At 53.7% G+C, this 18,925-nt stretch overlaps 1 protein-coding gene across 4 annotated transcripts; it reads left to right on the forward strand.

Moving 5' to 3' along the window:
* The first annotated feature begins 199 nt into the window (after positions 1-199).
* Positions 200-18,657, forward strand: Wnt11 (Wnt family member 11). 4 transcript variants are annotated; one of them, XM_034523497.2, is made up of 6 exons: positions 200-498; positions 4,259-4,441; positions 11,534-11,769; positions 12,343-12,620; positions 15,111-15,403; positions 18,008-18,657. In XM_034523497.2, exons 2-6 carry the CDS (start codon positions 4,359-4,361, stop codon positions 18,180-18,182), a joined length of 1,065 nt encoding a protein of 354 aa, XP_034379388.1. In that variant the 5' UTR covers positions 200-498; positions 4,259-4,358; the 3' UTR covers positions 18,183-18,657. The 4 variants fall into 4 exon arrangements, with proteins under 4 accessions (XP_034379388.1, XP_076794679.1, XP_076794671.1 ...); XM_076938564.1 differs by lacking the exon at positions 200-498 and adding an exon at positions 994-1,421; XM_076938556.1 differs by lacking the exon at positions 200-498 and adding an exon at positions 1,411-2,354.
* Positions 18,658-18,925: the final 268 nt, after the last annotated feature.

An 18,925-nucleotide genomic window follows, 5' to 3' on the forward strand; every position in this document is an offset into this window, starting at 1 on the left:
AGGCTCTTTGCCTGCGCCTGGCGCGCCGCTGGCACACAACAGGCATGCTTTCAACACTAGCGGTGGCGAGCAAATTCCCTTCCGTACGGCAATAGGGTGCAAAGTGTCCCGGAGCGCCGGGCGGGCGCCGCGGGTCCGAGGCGTCATGGGGACCCCGCCCCCGCCCCGCGCGAGCCACCGGGTGGGGATTCGGCGCGCTGACGTGGGCGGATCAAAGCGGCGGTCCGCGCCTTATAAAGCGCTGCGGCCGGCCGGCGCCGCAGAGCGTGCTGAGCGAAGGGAGAGCTCCGGAGATCCGCCGGCGCAGGCCAGAGAGTGGAGCATAAGCGACAGCCGCGGCGTCCGCGCCGGGGTTGCCTGGATTCCCCGCTCCCGGCTGTGCTGAGTCTGGAAGAAGCAATCGTCCGCGCTCCAGTCGGCGGAGAACCGCACTCGCAACTCCCGAGAGCGGCCGAGGCTGCAGGGGTACGCTGGGCGCGCCCGGAGAGCGCCCCAAAGGTGAGCAGTGGCCGTGGCAAATGTTAATCAGGGACCTGCTGGGTAGGGAGGGAGGCGACTGAGCCGGAGAGACCTCCTTCTTAGTAGGGCACCCACTCCTGGGGAAGCAAACCAAAGTGGCCTTCGTCGCTCTCCTCCGCAGCATTCCCAGTAACTCCCCTTGGCGGAACGCAACTGCCTGGACGACCCTGGGACTCCGTGACTCGGGGCTGAAGGATGGGGTGGGTTGGATGTTTCCTTCAGTTCTCCTCCAGCTCTTCCGTCCTGTCCCCCATCCCAGGACTCGGTCCCCTCCTTCGCAGTCTGCGGGTTGATGAGGTCACGCCCGAGCCATCCCGGGGGTGGGGGATTTGGATCCCGCGACAGAGGGTGTGTGTGAGGAGGAGGAGGAGGAGGAGGAGGAGGAGGAGGAGGAGGAGGAGGAGGAGGAGGAGGAGGAGGAGGAGAAGAGAGAGAGAGAGAGAGAGAGAGAGAGAGACAGACAGACAGACAGACAGACAGACAGACAAAGGCCGAGAAGTTCGTAGCTCCTGCCAGAGTAGAGGTGGGGAGCTCCAGGAGGTGAGAAGGGCTCCTAGAGGCAGCTGGGAAAGAGGGGAGAGTTTGTTTACCGACCTCAGCTCCAGGTTGGGGGCTGGGGATGGGGAGGAGAGTGTTGCCCCCGCCCTGCGACACATCTGGAGCCGCTCGGAACATCTGGCTTACTTCCACCAGACTGGTATCTTCCACCCGCGGCACTGAAGTGCCTCCGTGTCCCTTAGAGTCTTTGGGAATCCAGGATTCCGCACCAGCGGGTGGCAGGAGTTCCGCACTTTCCCTATCCGCTTTTCAAACACTGCGTCTCCGCGGTGACCTGGAGCAACATAGAAGATCCTGACAGATTCTCCGCTGAGCTTAAAGTCAGGTCTCACGCAAGCTCGCAGGTAACCTTGAAGCTGTGGCTCGGCGTCCCTGTAGCACCCTTTTCGTCTTGAGTGCTGCGTGGGCAGGCTCTTGGAGCAGCACACTTGGTCAATTGCGGACATTGTCCCGGTGCGCAGCATCAAATCTAGGGCCAGCATAGCACGCCGGAGTTGGGAGAGGCTCGGCCAATCCTTGCCGGTTAGGCTGAGCGGGAAGACTATCTAAAGTAAAGGTTTTAGAGTTCCTCACGGCTCCAAGCCTTAAGATCACCTGTTGGCGGCCCGGGCCTGCGCCACTGTGTCCGTGTTCAACGTTTGCACTGCCCTGGGAGACTCATTCTTCCGACTGCTGCAAGCTGGGTAGTTTAGACTTAGTGTCCAAGGAGAAGAAGAAAGATTTGCTTTCTCTTTCTCTGTCTATAAGCACTGCTTTTTTTCCGCGGGCCCACTATGAGACTGTCTCCATTGCAGGCTGGGCGCCCAGTCTGAAGCAATTGCGTAGTTAGTTCAGGGCTAACGAAAACAAGTCTTATGGGATAACCAAGGCCAAGAGGGAAGTCACTCTGCGTTTCATCCAAGACGGGAACAGTAGAGCCCGAAGTCCCACTGTGTGAGGCCGGGGCAGATCTTTCTTTGAACCCAGGCTTAGCGCCCCCTGGCGGACCGGGGACTTCGAGCGGCGAATGCGCTCTGACCCTCAGGGCGCAAGGTGAGAGTGACCCAGCGGCTAGCAAGGCTGTCCTGGACCTTCTTAGGTAGGACAAGTATAATATCAGTATCCAGAGGCCAAGGTACCTTTTCAGCAACGTGCTGGGGTGACGGAAGGAGAAGTCTAGGGCCGCTGGAGCTGCTGGGAAGAGCAGGGAGTAGCTGGAGGCCTGGGTCCCCAACTGCTGTGCGATTTGGGCCCCCTCCTCTCGCTGAGAGTGGTGAGCCGGACCCTGATACTCCGCTGTAAGTCCTTGAGATTCCTTCTGCGTCTTGCCCTTCCCTTCCCACTTATCAATTCTGAGACCTTCGGGGATCCCAGACTTTAGGAGGGCACAAAGAGACGATGACTGGTATTTTGAGGGCCCCCCTCCGCGATGAGACAATGACTGGTATTTTGAGGCCCCCCTCCGCTATCTGATCCTGCAGATTTTTTTCTGGTTTTTAGGAAGTGTGTAAATTTCCAATAGGGAGGGAAAGATCTGGATACGGAAGAGGTGAGAGGAAGATTCGGACTGGACCAAAAATCCCGTTGAGACCCCAGCTTGGACTGTGTTTGTGCCAAGCATTTTAGACTTGGGGGGCTCGGGGGGATAATCTTTCTACTTAGATTCCTCTGGATTCTGCCAGAAAGCCCCAGAAAACTATGAAGTTTCAAACTGGTGTGTGTGTGTGTGTGTGTGTGTGTGTGTGTGTGTGTGTGTGTTTTCAAGCATTTGAAACACACAGACGTGCACAGTCTACACAGGTATGTATAATATTGGATACAGAGAGATCAGATGAAGATAAGAAAGCTGGAGCCAGGTTCTTTGTTTTTTTTTAATACAAGGAAAGACTAAGGCTGGGGTGGTTGAGGAATTGCCCAAACTCACAGAGCCAGATGAGAACCGCTCTTCTCTGTTCCAGAGGACCCCCTCCCCAGCACCCCCCTCCCAAGTCTGGCACCTCCTTCTTCAGACTCTGTAGACTCTTTTGGAAGGAATCTCTTTGTCCTTGCTGCTCCAGAGGGGAGAGGGGCTGTGTATGACTCGGGCGAATGCCAGGTGTTGGTAAATTTGGGAGAAGCCTGGAAGGGAGTTAATGAGGTGAGAATGATGAGCCGGAGTAAAGCCTCAGAAAGCAACTCCGCCGGCTGCCAGCGGGCGGGGTAGCGGCTCCTCTGCGGCTCTAGCTCGCCGCCTGGCGTCCGACAATCAACCTCTTGTGGGCCTGGAGCTTCCCTGCTCCGCTAGAGAACGTTAGCGGTGCCTAGTCCGGACCAAGGCACCGAAGTTGGAAGTCTGAGGTAGTTCTTCGGGCTCTGCAGAGCTTTCAGTTTGTAAAGAGCATCCACCACCATCCCACTTTTGCAGGTTCCCCTTCCCATATTGAAAAGTAGGTGCCCAGAAGAGGTCTTCTGTTTTCTCCTTGTCCTTAGCTCGTCAGGCACAGGTAGACAAGATAGCTCAACAGCTTAAGCACCAGACCGGTGCTCACTAACTGAACAGCCTAACAACTAACTGAACAGATGTTTCCACGTCTCTGGGCCTCGGTTTCCTCATCTGTGATGGATGGGGTGACAATACCCATCACAGGGCTGAGAGGAGCAAAGATGGCCACACTAGGAGACTGTTCTCTGTAAAAGGGGAATTCTGCTCAGATCACCCCATTCTCAGAAGGATGAACCGTAGACTCATTAAAGCTGCAATAACTAATAATCAATATCGTGGATTAGAATAGGAGCCCAAATCATTTCCCGGATCAGCTGCCTCAGCATGAGACCCTAGTTTCTCTCCTCGCGGTCTGTTTGTTCTTGCGCCGGTAGTGGTTGTGGGGGGGTCTCCGCCTTGCGGTCCTCTCCAGGCTCTCTGCTGGGTCCCCCACCCCCACCCCCACCCCCTGTCCCCAGAACCTCCGATCTGCTTCACGCTGTCCTTCCAGAGCGGTTCAGCCCTGATCTGCCCTGAGCGACACGCCCTCGGCCGCGCTCGGGTCTCACCTAATCCGAGCCTGACGCCGGCGGGTCTCGAGCTACCGAGAGAGAGCGAACGAGAAAGCGGACGCCTTCCTCGCTCGGCCTGTCCGGCCCGACCCCTCCTTTGTAATTTGAATAAAACGCCTCCCAGCCCGCGCGCCGCCTTAACCCGCCGCCCTGTTCTCCGTGATTGCAGGCGGCGTGCGCGCAGGACAGGCAGCGGTGGCCTGCAGGCGGCGGAGTTCGGCGCGGCTCCTGCAGGGTGCGACCCCCGGGAGCACCGGGCGCGCGCGACGATGAGGGCGCGGCCGCAGGTCTGCGAGGCTCTGCTCTTCGCCCTGGCGTTCCACACCGGCGTGTGCTATGGCATCAAGTGGCTGTAAGTAGGACCCCGTCTTCACTCTTATGGGCCATGGGGCGAAAAGCTGGAGAGGTTGGGTGAGCGCACTAAAATCTGGGAGGCAAAATTGGCTTGGGCGTCGCGGGCGAGCCTTTTTAGCTCGGCGACCTCTTCTGTGATATGCTGTTTTTACCCTCCGTGGGCTTGAGAAGTGGTGAGCGGACTTTTTCCTTCAGGACAGGCTTGCTTAAAGGCCAGTGAGAGAGAGTGGAAACATCCTCTCCAAGAGGCACAACCCAGAGAGGGTCTGCTCAGTGAAGGACACAGGGGGGCAGATCATGGCCTGTCAGCCTCCTGGAGGTCTGCAAAGAGAGTTTTGACCCCCACCACCTGGGGACCTTGCGGGAAGTGTCAGTCTAGCAGTGGGTCCTCCGTGTATTCGGTCTGTCAGAAGGATAGTTAGTACTGGCTCACTGGGATCTGATTGGAGACTCCCCATAGAGCTTCTGAACGGCTAGGGGCTGTGTGCACATGTAAGGGGTGTCCTGGAAGGATAAACGGGGTCTGGTCGCTGGAGGCAGTTTTCCTCATGCTGTGCTAATTCCTCCTGTGCTGGCTGCTGTAGGCAGCATGGGAGGAGTGGGATATGGGGAAAAGCAGCCCCTTCCTGAAGGAGCTGCCCCTGGGCTAGGAGAGATAAGCCCCAGCTGTAAATAACTTTCCAGGAGTTGTAAGAGTGGAGGCTCCGGGGCTCAGAGGAGAGCCGCCTGGTTGGGTCACCTATGCGGGTTACAGAGATTTTCTAGGGGTTGCCACTTTTGGCTGAGAAGTGGGGAGTTTGGCAGTGTTTGCAGAAGACTCTCAGAGCACAGCGCTAGGGTGGGAGAATCAAGAACAGGAATGTCTGCCTTGCTGGGGTCATGATTAGGGAGCCTGCAGATCAAACACGGGATAGATAGATCATGGGCACTGAAGAGGGTTGGTCCATGGATTAGCTTGAAAGAAGAGATTATGGTAACACACTGAACCTCTGGAAAATAGTCTGGAGGTCACTGGTCTAGCCCTTTCTGGTGCTGAGTTATTGATTAAATAATTTGGGAGGGAAATCCCATCTTCTTGTGCTTCTGGTGTACAAGAAAGGGGGTCTGTCCTGGGCCAGGTTTCTTCTACCTCCTTCTGCTACGGTTAGGCACTCTTGCTTACCAGACAGAGCAGGAGTCAGGGAGAGAAGCCCCTTTCAGCAACCGCCATTGTTTTACAGACCAGGAGATGAGGTGAAGAGAAGGAAGGGGTTTGCTGAGAGGTACAGGGGCCTTCATGGCCGAGCATCAGGCTTGGGTGACTTGTTTTGTTCATAGAGTCCTGGGGACACATCTCTCGGGCCTCTTTACCTGCCCTACAAAGGGAATCCTGAGGTTCTAGGATGCATGTGACTCACACAGCCCCAAGCTGGCACGTGCTGGGATGGGGTGGGGTAGGTGATTGGCTGAGAGCAACACCCAGCTTCGCTCCACCACGTCTAAGCCACGACACAAATGGGCACAGCTCAGTGTCTGCATTCAAGACATCTTCAAGGAGGACTCGATGGGCAGAGATGGAATGTGAAGCAGGTGTCCCCAGGCAGGAGCATCCCCTGTCCCCCGCAGAGAGCAGGGGCCACAGGGTGTCCTGTTGCAGCTCTGAGAACTGCAGGCCTCTATCTGATTTGTTAACACTGCGTGATAGGTGACAGACTGGCTTCTCATTGCTTCACAGTGAGTAAGGAAGTTAGGGTAGAGAGGGTAAGTGACTGTCACAAGGTCGCACGCTGGGCGCTGGGCGGTGGCTGTGAGATCAGACAGAACCCAAGCAGAGCGCTCAAGAGGCTAACCCTGGATAACGGTTGAACTATTACTGCAGCTGGAAAACAGAGGACCCGGGAGACGTGAAGTTTAAGAATAGTATAGCCAGGCTTGGTGGCAGAGGCCAGTAATCTCAGCTATTGAAGAGGCTGAGGCAGGAGGATTGCAAGTTCAGTGCCTAGCCAAGGTACAGATGCATTCGGAACCAGCTGGAGCAACTTAGTGAGACTTTGTCTTAAAATTTAAAAATAATAAGAGTTTGGAATACGGTCCAGCATGTGTGAAACCCTGGGTTCAGTCCCCTGCCCACAGGGGAAGAGTAGGAGTGGGCATAGGCACTTGTGCACACAGATGCAGCCTTCCTGGGTGCTGGGTGCTGGGTGCTGGGTGCTGGGTGCTGGGTGCTGGGTGCTATTTTCGACATACACATATGGCTTCTTTTCAGCTCCCAACCCATGCTGTGTGCTCTGCTTGCCTGAGCCCATGTGCAGAACAGAGGAAAGGGACACCTTGGGGCAGCTTCAGCAGAGTTTCATAGCTGACAAGGAGTAGAGCAGGTCTTTTTGGGTTGGGCTGTTGGTAGAAGGAAGTTCCAGGACAGTTATGCAGTGGGGGTGGGGACTCAGGGCCAGCTGTCCTAGGGAAGTCCTGGGGACCATGTGCTCGGGCTTGGAAACTGACCTGGAGATGAAAGGGACATTTGACACAAGAACTGAAACCAGATGTGACTTAGTGGCCTAAGGTGCCCACCTGGTGGGCTTCTGGGACAGATAACCTAAACAGGTGGGGTCAGGGACTGGGGAGCAGGGTCAGGACCTGACTGCCTAGGGATACACTGAGAACCTTGGGCATTGCCTCCAAGGCCAGAGGTGGGGTAAACCATGATAGGTCATGTGTGTGTGTTTGGGGGTGTATGAGGGGGTACAGGGGCAGATGTGAGCCTCTTGCTCCTTCTGGTGGAGGGGTTGGGGAGGAAAGACCCCTGGCCAGCTAAGGGACTATGAGAGGCTGTCCTCTCAGCAGCTGGCAGCCATGAGCCTGCCACTCAGCAAGGGCGGGGCCTCTCTAGGAAGAGTCTTAAGAGGCTCTAGCAGGAATGCAGCTGCTCTGGAGTGGGGCAGAAAGAGTGCCATCCTAGGAATCCATGTTTAGCTTAAGTGGTCACTTTCTGCCAGGCAGACCTTGGGCAAGACTTCAGCTTCTCTGTGTCTCAGATTCTCAGCTCTGACACAGGCTGGAAAAAGTCCTGGTCTGGGGTCTGCGAGGTCTAGCTTCTAGCTGGGCTCTGCCTCTAATAGGCTGCACACAAAAGTGGGCAAGTTCTGCTTGCCCCCCCCCCCATGGGGTTGATAGTACATGGAATCTTTTTTCCACTCTTTGGCTAGCAAGTGTCTGGCCAAGGCAACCAGTTAGAGCCCTTTTTAAGGGTGATCCTGTGACCATGGGGCCAGGTAGGGGCCTCTGAGGTCTAGGCAGTGCCTACTAGGCAGGGTTGGATCTACAGCTTAGAGGCTACCAACCTTCATCCAGTGCAGCTGCCCCTTTTTTACAGAGCAGGGAAGGAGCTGGCCTTGATCATTTTGATTCTGAGATCCTCAGACAAGTTCCTGGGGAGATTCTGGGGCCCCTGCCCCCTGGCTGTTCTCCTTGGGGTTGGTAGCTTCATCCTCCACCTAGCTTGGTATCCTGAAGAGACCTGGTTTTTAGACCTAGGACATCACTGAGGAATTCCAACTTGTCACCAAGGGGAAAGCTCCCATGGCCATCCCTGGGGGCAGATAGAAGTACAGAGAAGGTCTGACCTTGCCTGGTTGGCATAGACAGGCTCCATTTTTCCTGCTTCATGGATAATAGTCTGTGATGTGGTCCAGGACATCCCAAAGCCTGGAGGGTAGGTGGGCTAAACAGTCTGAGCGAATAGTTTCTCCCACCTTCCTGGGGTCAGCAGGGTCCCCAGAAACATAAACAAAGGGCCACCTTCGCTAGCTAACTTTGAGGAGCCCAAGGCAGGCCATATCCATGTCCATGGTCTCCTAATTTTACGCGTGGAGTTTCTGATGTCAGATTCAATCCACTGCCGGCCCGGCTCTGGGTATGCTTCTGCCGGTCTGGCTCTGGGTGTGCTTCTGTGGTCTTTGGGGTCCAGCTTTGCACAAGAGAAACGTAAATAAATAGTTTGGTTTCACTTAGCATTGTGAGAACCAGACAGCAGATGACAAAAGACCTTGGCCCAGACCACCCAAGGCCGTAAAGTGCAGGGCCATATAGGAAGGTCTTTCTGGAAGGTGGCTTTACCTGAGTCAGGTACCACAGAACTGTCTGGACACAAAGCTCCTGGCAACCCCAGAAAGACCCCTCATGATTGACTAGCCAGGAAAGCAACCCCATGGTGTGAGAAAGGAGAAGCAATGACCTCTCAGGACCTTGTGATGAGAGGAGAGTAGGCCTGGAGACAAGATGGGGGTAGGAGATAGATAAAGTCTATGGCTTAGTGTGGACTGAAAGTGACTTCCCAGCTGTGTCACTGAAAAATGCTCTCACAGAGCTATGAGCAAAGAATGCTATACACTGGGAAACTGAGGCTGGGCACTGGCGGTGACTCACCCAGGTCACACGGTGAATGTGTAACTGAGTCTAAGCTTGAACCAAGAGAACCCCAACTCTTGAATGAGGGAAATCTCTCTCGACCTATGGCATAGACTCCCCAATGAACTCTCTGTTCCCTCCTGTCCTCTCCTGCATCCTCTCCTCCACATCCCCATTCTGATAAACTGAAATGTTTCCAATTAGGGGATTCTAGAGCAGGCCAGCTTGTGAGCTGTCCACGGTGGCTCCCCCGCCTCTGCCTTAGTCCTGATTGCCTCCCCAAGGGGGTTCACTTACCCAGGTCATTACCACTAATCAGTGGATGCCTGGGAAGCCCTTGCAGTGCTTGGGGGTGGGGTGGGGAGGTAGATCTATTGCTGTGCCAGCTGCTCCTGGGGATTCCATGGATGTCCATTTCCCTCAGTCCCTGACAGGGGTCTGTACTCTGCCTGCCTCACTTCCAGGTGCCTGGGAAGAGCTTCAAGTATCCTGCTGAGGTAGCCCTATGGGAGGTCCCCTCCTAAATAGAATCTCTTTAGCCTGGGGACTTGAGGAAAGTAGACAAGGGGTTAGGGAAGCAGAGCACCCCAGATTCACCCACCAGTGAACCATAGGTACTAGGGTGCACTGGGTGCTGGGCCTCAGAGTAGCCCCAAACCTCAAGAACTTCCCCCACTGCCCAGAAGGAAGGACTCCATCAGCACTCCACTTCTTGGCTAACACCTACTTTTTGGTGAGTAGGCACCAAGGGTAATGCCAAGAAGACAGCCATGATGCTTGCATGGGCTGTGTGCCTCTGGCCCTTGTAAAATTTCCACTTTAGCCATAGCAAACAGCCCAGTAGGGAGAGAAAAAACAGCAAGCAACCAGGAAGAATGAAGGGGTTGCTCATACCCACCCAGGGGAGGCAGACAAGGGAAAGCTGGACTCCTGGGCTGCAGGAGAGCCTAGCTGTGCTGAGAGGAGAAGCCATACCAGGCCCATTTGTCTCTATGATCTGAGCCCCCACACACAGGCTTCACAAGCCGAATGGATTTGCTTAGACCAGGAAGCCATCTGAGAGACACATGCTGTATGTGCCTTCTCTATGGGCCAGGGGACATGGCTTAGCACACTCACCTTAGGTTCGTTAAGGCAACCTAACCACAAATGTCAGACTAGGACTTCTGTCCTCAGGGGTTTGCTTTCTGGGTCTATATTAGATTCTGTACTGGGTGTGTGTGAGTGCGCACGTGCGTGTGCACTATGGCGAGTAGAGTATGGCGGAGAGGGGCAGGAAGAAGCCAATGTCCGATGTATCAAGGATTACCTCATTTGGGCTTCATCAGCATTTTGTAGTTGTTCAAAAAGGAAGAACTGTACACTCTACACACGCGGCACACAAAGGAAGTCAGGTCTCTTCACTCCTTTGGATTTAAGATTCTCTTGGCAGTAAGCTGAGATCACAAGCATGTGTCACCATGCCTGACGTGAGTACATTATCTTACTTAAGCCTCTCCATTGCCTTCTTTGGGGGGAGGGGGTGTTGTTCTAGACAGGGTGTAGCCTGTCTCTGTAGCCCTGGCTGTTCTGGAACTTGCTCTGTAGATCAGGTTAACCTTGAACTCAGAGGTCCACCTGCCTCTACCTCCCAGGTATTAAAAACATGAACCATAATCCATTGTCTTTTGAGGTAGAAATAATACTTGAAGCAGATGAGGGCCGTGAGGACGGAGAGGTTAGGCGATTTGCTTAAGTCACGCAGCAGTGTCTCTAGTTTGTGTCTTTTCCTAGGCCAGCCATACATACAGCTGGAACCTTTGGGGTCTTACTGTCTAACTGCTGATGGGCTTGTGTAGCCCTTAGATTCGGGGCTCCTGGAGGAAAGGGTCTACGCCATGTTTGTCGCCAAAGGAGGCTGGGAAGTCTCGGTGCGTAGCTGCCATTTCTTCACTGAGTAGAAGTTCTTTTATTCAGTTGGGAACAAGAAGAAAAAGGCATTCCTGGCATTAGGACAACTGTGGGCAAAGGCATGGTGGTAGAGAAGTCCCAGTATTGCCAGATCCCAACCAGGGACATGTAGCATGCAAGTCCAGAGATCGTCGAAAGTCTGATTTGATGTTGAATTTTCTAAATTCTGGATCACTGTAAAATGAGTGTCCTTGCATTGTTGAATAGCAATTCTTTGCACAGGCGTGGACTTTACAATGGTGATAAATGGGTGTAGAAGTAAACGCAGTAATGGTATAAAGCTCTTAATTCACGGTGTGCACTAGCAAAAGGACTTAATTAATAGCACGTGTGATTATTATGAGACTCAGCAGTTGCCCGGGTTCTGGCACACAGCTACCAGTGCTCCACAAACGATCGGATGGAATGGGAGTAGTTCGTGACCAGGAGAACCCAGGCAGCAGCTGGAAGTGCGTTGCTGATTGCAGATGTGTTCATTCCTAAGACATTTATACAATTCAGTCTGGATAAGAGATGTGATCTTGTGTTAGAATTAGGGCGTAAGACCCAGAAAGGGACAATATCACATGCCAGATCGCAGGTGGTGGGTGGGCTAGGGCAGGCAAACCATTGCTTTGCGACATGGCGCGTTGCTTCTTGGTTTCCTGGCTCCTTCTGAAAATGACTCGGAGTCTGTGGAGGGGAGGGCTGGCCTCCAGAGCAAACGCCCCTCACACCCTGTCTTTCTCCCGTTGGTGGTTTTCGGGGTATGCAGGGCACTGTCCAAGACTCCAGCAGCCCTGGCACTGAATCAGACGCAACACTGTAAACAGCTGGAGGGCCTGGTGTCTGCGCAGGTGCAGCTCTGCCGCAGCAACCTGGAGCTCATGCGCACCATCGTGCACGCAGCACGGGAGGCCATGAAGGCCTGCCGCCGGGCCTTCGCTGACATGCGCTGGAACTGCTCCTCCATCGAACTCGCCCCCAACTACCTGCTTGACCTGGAGAGAGGTATGGGCTCTGGGGCGCCGCACTGCTGTGGTGGGAGGATCCAGGCGGAAGCTCTGTGTTTGGATAGGTGCGTGGATTCACGGGTGGATGAATAGATGGATGGTTACACAGATGGATAAGCCGTGGCTGGGTGGACGCTTGAGCGGATGAGTCAATCTTAGATATGGGTTTCAGGCACGAATTGAAGAATGAATAAACATTAGTGAATGAATATATCAGCACATACAGTGGCCCGAATAACGCTTCAGGATACACATGTGCTATAATGCACTGCTGAATGAAGGGTATTGCCGTAGACGGTACCAAGGTGGCTGCCTGCTGCACTGAAAGCCACATCAATATAATGTGACTGCTGGATAGCCCACTCCTGGGCAGGCAGGTGGACCTAGGCAAATCGATTAGGCAGGAACTGTTTCCATGTACAAAGCAGTCAGGGATAGCAGAGAGCTTTGAAGCAGGCTCCTGGAGGAGGGTGTGGGGACCTGAGTGCACACAGTGGATAATGGCAGATACAGACGCCTCGCTCTCTCTCAGTGATAGCAGTCTGCTTGCTGATGCTCACCTCTCCTACAGGTACCCGGGAGTCAGCCTTCGTGTATGCCCTGTCGGCCGCCACCATCAGTCACACCATCGCCCGGGCCTGCACCTCTGGCGACCTGCCCGGCTGCTCCTGCGGCCCCGTCCCAGGTGAGCCACCCGGGCCCGGGAACCGCTGGGGAGGATGTGCGGACAACCTCAGCTACGGGCTCCTCATGGGGGCCAAGTTTTCCGATGCTCCTATGAAGGTGAAAAAAACAGGATCCCAAGCCAATAAACTGATGCGTCTACACAACAGTGAAGTGGGGAGACAGGTAACCACCCCCCCCACCCGCCCCCGAGGGTGCGCCTGGGCCACTGGCTGGAGAAGGGCCATAGTGGGCCCCATGAGGGAGTGGGAGAGGGGATGGACTGGGACCCTGCTGCTCCTCCCTCTCTAGAGCTTGGGCCCCCTTCTCCTTTAGGGAGTCTCCAAGATTCAGGTGCTCCAAGCAGAGGGAACAGTGAACTAGGGTCCCAGAACTCTGCATTCTGCCCTTGGCTCGGGCCCTGAGCTTCCTTCCCAACTATAAAGTGGTGACAGGGTGGAGGCTCCTGCAAGTTCCTCAGCCTTCCTTCAGGACAGGGAGGGGGCTGGGCCACAGGCTTCACACCAAATCGTATCTTTGAAATGGGGAAAGGGATTCCACACTGCCCTGAGAGCACAGCTCCCTTCATGTGCTACCTGTCAGTGTCTCCCCATTTCCCAGTTACTGCATAGAAGGCTGGGTGAGTATGAGAGCGAACATACCACATTAAACGTGTGTGTGTGTGTGTGTGTGTGTGTGTGTGTGTGTGTTAGATAAGAGTACAACTTGGGGAGAGGATTGGATTGGATCTCTCCTACTGAGTTCTAGGGATCCAACTCAGATTATCAGGCTTGGCAGAAATCATCTTTACTTGTTGAATGATCCAGCCCCTTTCTCACTTTTTTTTTCAAAAATGAAAACCAACTTGACACCAATCCATGATGTGAACATATGCTGACTCTTTCCCTCCTGGGATCCCAGAACAACTCCCAGAAGGTTCTGTTGTCCCCTTTCCATTAATAAGGAAACAGCCCCAGCATGAGTGACCTGTGCAGAAGGCATTTCTCACACAATTTAGCCAGGGTGGCTCAGCCAGGAGCACATGGCCTGAGGAACCCACACCTTTTCACTTGTCAACTGTGACACTTGAATATCTTGGCCATCCTTGGACAATCTGGGAAAACTGAGGCCAAATCACACTATGGATCTGTTTCAGAGCCTTGCCAGGGACTTGGGGGTCTTGCCCCTCCCCCAGCTCTGGGGTTTGCCCGATTGTAGGAACCCAGAGATCTCTCTTTACCCAGCCCCTCTGCTATCTATGGCAACCCCAGCCTCCAACCAGGAGCTCCTGTCCTGTGCAAGAGGACGCTTGGCTTCCATCTCATGGCACATCAGGCCTTCTCTTGGGGGCCACATGCAAAAGGCCAATGCTGGTCCCCAGTAGTCTGGGGCTGTGCAAGGATTAAATGACTCCAGGACTAGGCAGCTTAGCACCTGCCCATGAGTATCCACCCCTTCAGGAACTGAGCCTCTGGGCTCTGTTCCGGGTTCCTTAGGCCCTATGTGACTCCTTCTTCTCCCTCCTACGTTTCTAGCAAGTTCTAGACTTTATACCTAGTATGCTTCTTCCTGTTGCAATGGTAAGGAGGATCCCTGACACTTTGTCCAGCTCACTGACAGAGGGATTGGGACAAAGCCATGGCAACCCTAGCCTCAGTTTCTCCAATCAGGTGATGCAGAGTGTGAGTCCAGGTTACCCTTGACCCTTGCAGGATAAGAAAGGAGAAAGTGTCCTGTGACTAGAAGAGGGTTTGAAGGGCTGAACAGAAAGGGCCGTGGAAGATGTCTAACCTCTGCCTTTCAGACATCAACAGGAAACTGAGGCCTATGGGGAAGAGTCATATCTCAGACCAGGGCTGGATCCTACCTAAGGGCCTAGCCCAAAGGTTTCCAGTTTCCCCCACAGCTCTGATTTAAACTGCATGTTCAGAGCCAATATTGACTTAAACTGTTATAACTCACACACCCCTTCAGTCCAGCCCATTTAACCCTTACAGCATTCTCTCAGGTAGCAGCAGCATGCCAGCTTTGTACTTCAGAGCAGAGGTCCTGTACTTCAGACAGAGGATCACCTGGCAGCCTGTGGGTGGGTCCTGAAGAAGATGCCATCAAACCCCCACAACTGTCTCTCTCCTGTTTACCCCACCCCTCCCCAGTTGCCTTCCTGCTTGCTTCTCTTTTTCTTGCTGCTCTTCTGGCAAGTCTCTAGTGAGTCCTGGTTTTGTGTGAGAGAGAAGGCATAGAACAATTGAAAAATCACAACTTTGGAATCACTGTCAGACGCAGGTTCAAATCTCAGTCCTACAATTTTCAAACTGCAAAGTTAGGTGTCACCTCTTTGAGCCTTCCTGCTTAGGATAGGGGAAGAGTGAGTCTCCCGGATGGGCTATGGTGGTTGTGTTAGAGAACTTGTCCAGAGTGGATATCTGAGAGGTGGCATCTGTTATCCCCCAACCCCCACAAAGACGGCTGTCTTCCTGCCTGCCCCTCTTAGCTGCTCTGTAGTGGAAGCATGACCCCCCAACTCCTCCTAGCTTTAGAGCCAAATGCTACATCCCTTGAGGCTCCAGTGGGACATGAATCCCTAAGAACACCCAGGCATGGAATAGGGGGACAGGGTACTGACAGGCCAGGGAAGGGTTCTGGCCAACTCGCCAACACCCTGACTGTCCGCAGGCTCTACGTGCCTCCCTGGAAACAAAGTGTAAGTGCCATGGGGTGTCTGGCTCCTGCTCCATTCGCACCTGTTGGAAGGGGCTGCAAGAGCTCCGGGATGTGGCTGCTGACCTCAAGACCCGCTACCTGTCAGCCACGAAAGTGGTACACCGGCCTATGGGCACCCGCAAGCACTTGGTGCCCAAGGACCTGGATATCCGGCCTGTGAAGGACTCAGAGCTGGTGTATCTACAGAGCTCCCCTGACTTCTGCATGAAGAATGAGAAGGTGGGATCCCATGGGACCCAAGACAGGTGAGTGCCACACAAATGTCATACTCAGGGCTGGGCCAGGCACAGTGGTGACTCAGTGGGCATTTGGAGGGTGGAGTCCTTGCCTAGTGGAGGGCAGAGGTTCCAGGGAGACTAATGGGACTCTGGAGATAGAGGCCGATGGCTCCACCTTCTTCCTAGATAGGAAGTAACAATAGCAGTACAGGGTGACAGGGTACATGAAGAAGGTCTGCCTAACATGGAGCAGGAGCTCAGTAAACGTCCCACAAACAGATGAAGGATACATGCACTCCCTCACTAGACAAAGGAGGAACTGAGAGGCACAAGAAGTGGGGACAGCATCAAATCTAAGTCAGCACAGGAAGTATCTGAAACAGAGCAGATGAGCTTCTGTAGAGGATACTCCTTTGTCCCCCCCAATAAGTGTCAGCCCTCCCTCAGGCTCTAGATCCTCTATGTCCACTTGGAGTCTACCTGGTTTGGGCCTGGAGTCCCTACAGCTGCCCCAGCCCTGGCTATGGATAGGGAGCTAGGGAAGACAAGAAAAGAGCCCATGCCAATGGCTCTGCACAGACTTACTGTGTGCCAGGTAGTGTTGCATTCCCAAAGATGGTTCATGGAAACCCAGAGAAGGTCTGTGATCAGATGCACCTGGGAAGCTCTCTGGTCATCCCCAAAGCCTGAGGGAGCCTCGGCTAAGGATTTGATTAAACAGAGTTTCCCAGAGGTACACAGCCGGGGAAATCTTTTATTAAGGAGCCCCTAATAGCATTCCACAAAGCTGGTGTGCACAAGGTTAGGGAAATACGGAGCAGAGAGCGGGTGTCTGGGAACGTGTCTGGCACATACTTGGTGCCCGGCCAGCATCTGCTTCCTCCGCAGCCCACGGTCCTGCCTGTGAGAGGAGAGGGATGGTTTGGGGCTCCGTCCCCACAGGCCAGGGCTCTGTGAGGAAGAGGCCCAGGCTCCCATCTGGAGGCCAGATTGAGGGGGTCGGCACAGTGGAGATGGAATGGGTCAGGCAAAGGAGACAGGAAGGATCGGGAGTCTGGTTTGAAGCAGCAGGGTGAGTGTGAGCACAGAGAAGGGGAGAGATGATTCTATCACACAGAGGGGCTGGGCACAGGGCCCCAGAGGAATGAGCCCTGCATCAGTGGAAAACTCTCTCCATAGGCTGTGGATCGGTTTCCTGCCCGGTTCCTCAGCCCCCAACCGTATTCCACAGACACAGCCCTTCCTCAGCCCTGGCCCTGCTGGAGGATGGTTCACCTGAGTAATCTTTACTAGGCAGGGACATGGCAGCAGGGAGACACTGATTTACATGGAGACCTTCCTCAGTTCCTTACCCTCTGCTATAGCTTAGGGGAAGGGGGAGCAGTGATCTTGGAGGCAGTGTTCAGGAAGAGAACTTTTGTTTGTCACTGACTCCAGTGACAGCAGCTGCTGCCCTGCACTGTCTGCTTCACAAACAGACGGACATAGGAATGCCTCTGAGGAATTGAGTCACTGCAGACTCCCTTGGACACCTGCAAACCAGCACTCAGCAGACAAAGTGCCCAGGCCCGTCTTGCCTCCTGGGCTGTTTTTAGTGTTCCAGAATGAATCCTGGGAGTTTTAACTGTAAAGATGATATCTCCATGGCAGCGTAGTGAGGGCGGGTACTGCATGGTACTGTACCTGCCTTGTAAGCATGAGGATTTGCATTCAGATCCCTGCCACTCACGTGATGGCAGGAGTCTTTGACTCTAACAGTGAGGTGGGGCAGGGATAGGAAGGTTTCCCAAAACTCACTGTCCATTCTTGGACAGTGGATCCCGAGCTCTGGGTTTAGACTCTCAATGGCTGGATAGATAGGTGGATGGATGGATGGATGAATGAATGATAGATAGATAGATAGATAGATAGATAGATAGATAGATAGATGCATGTATGCATACATAAGTACATAGGTAGGTAGATAGATACATACATATATATGTATGTGTGTACGTACATACGTAGGTAGGTAGGTAGGTCAGTAGATAGGTAGGTAGGTAGGTCGGTAGATACATAGATAGATGCATAGATACAAAGACAGGCAGATAGGGTGGAAGAGACAGAGACAAAGCCCCAGTGCAGTGCAGTGCAGTGCAGTGCAGGTCAGCAATTGCTCTCCCTGGAAGCAGTGTTAAGATCTTTTACTTAAAAAAAAAAAGTACAAGTTCTCTTTCTCAACATTGGCACCAAGACCACTCACCCCTCTCCCCTAAATAAGACATTCAGTGTCAACCTCGACCTCCAAAAAAATATATGCACACATTTGTGCACATGGACAGGTAATACACATATACTACACAAAATAGACACTGAATTAAGGGTTCTTCTGGAATTTAGAAATAGAAAGAAAAAAAAAAAAAAAAAAAGAAACCAGACAACTAAGAGATAACATAGCCTCAAGAGTTCCTTATTGGAGCTCTTGGAAACACAGGGAAGATAGGGAACAGAAAGCCTCAGTTTCCCCAAAGATTGATCCCCCTTCTTACAGCCAGTCACCATGGTGAAACTGCAGGCTACTTGGCAGGGAGACACAGGTGCTGGAGGTGATGGGCACCCACTGACCTCTTGTTCTCCCCCCCCCCCCCCCAGGCAGTGCAACAAGACCTCCAATGGCAGTGACAGCTGCGACCTCATGTGCTGTGGGCGCGGCTACAACCCCTACACAGACAGAGTGGTGGAGCGATGTCACTGCAAGTACCACTGGTGCTGCTACGTCACCTGCCGCAGGTGTGAGCGCACTGTGGAGCGCTACGTCTGCAAGTGAGACTGTATGCCCCGCCCCCGTGGAGGGGTGCTGCTCCTCTGAGGACCCACTGAAGGGCCTGGAGACCCTGGTGGACTTCCCTGCAGATGCCAGATGCCGGGCGTGGGAGGCGGCCTGTGCTGTGACCCCACTTGGAAGCCACCACCACAGGAGGCCTGATCGCCCTGGGAGAGCCGGGGCATCAAAGGAAACAGATAGGATTAAAAATAACCTGGCAGCCTGGGGCCTGAGTGCCCACATGTTGCCTTCCAGGCTGCTCCAAGAAGTCAGGGAAGGGATGGGTAAGACTGTGAGCATTTGACCTTTCAAGGCCAGAAAGACCAGCTTTCTGGAATGTTCTTTGGGACCTTGTGCCCACCACATGGAACCACTAACTTGGGTTGTAAATTTTTATTTTCCTTCCTCTCCCGTGGGATGTGGGAGCTACAGAAATATTTATAAAATATAGCTTTCTCTTTGGGGTGGCTCACTTCAATTCCTCTTTATATATTATATATATAAATATATAATGATTATATATTTTAAACAAGTGTGTGAAGTAAATGCTGAGCAAGCCCCAACCTGCCCCCAAATCTCTGCCCTCCTCAACTGACCCCAGCAGATCCTGGGCTGGCAGGAGGACTCTCCAGTTTCCAGGCAAGGCGGCCTCCCATTGATGTCCCAGCTCCACCCAGTTCTCCGACCTGGTCCTGGCCTCTTTCCCTGTATGTGATCTGTTGGTCAAGGGTGAGGACAGACGTCTT

The sequence above is a fragment of the Arvicanthis niloticus genome, chromosome 1 (assembly GCF_011762505.2).
Source record: "Arvicanthis niloticus isolate mArvNil1 chromosome 1, mArvNil1.pat.X, whole genome shotgun sequence".
NCBI classification, from domain to species: domain Eukaryota; kingdom Metazoa; phylum Chordata; class Mammalia; order Rodentia; family Muridae; genus Arvicanthis; species Arvicanthis niloticus.

Excerpts from the sequence above, each read along its gene's own strand:
- Wnt11 (XM_034523497.2), top strand. The coding sequence starts at position 4,359 with ATGAGGGCGCGGCCGCAGGTCTGCGAGGCTCTGCTCTTCGCCCTGGCG. Across the intron at positions 4,442-11,533 it reads TGCTATGGCATCAAGTGGCT|GGCACTGTCCAAGACTCCAG; the intron begins GTAAGTAGGACC and ends CGGGGTATGCAG. Across the intron at positions 12,621-15,110 it reads ACAGTGAAGTGGGGAGACAG|GCTCTACGTGCCTCCCTGGA; the intron begins GTAACCACCCCC and ends GACTGTCCGCAG.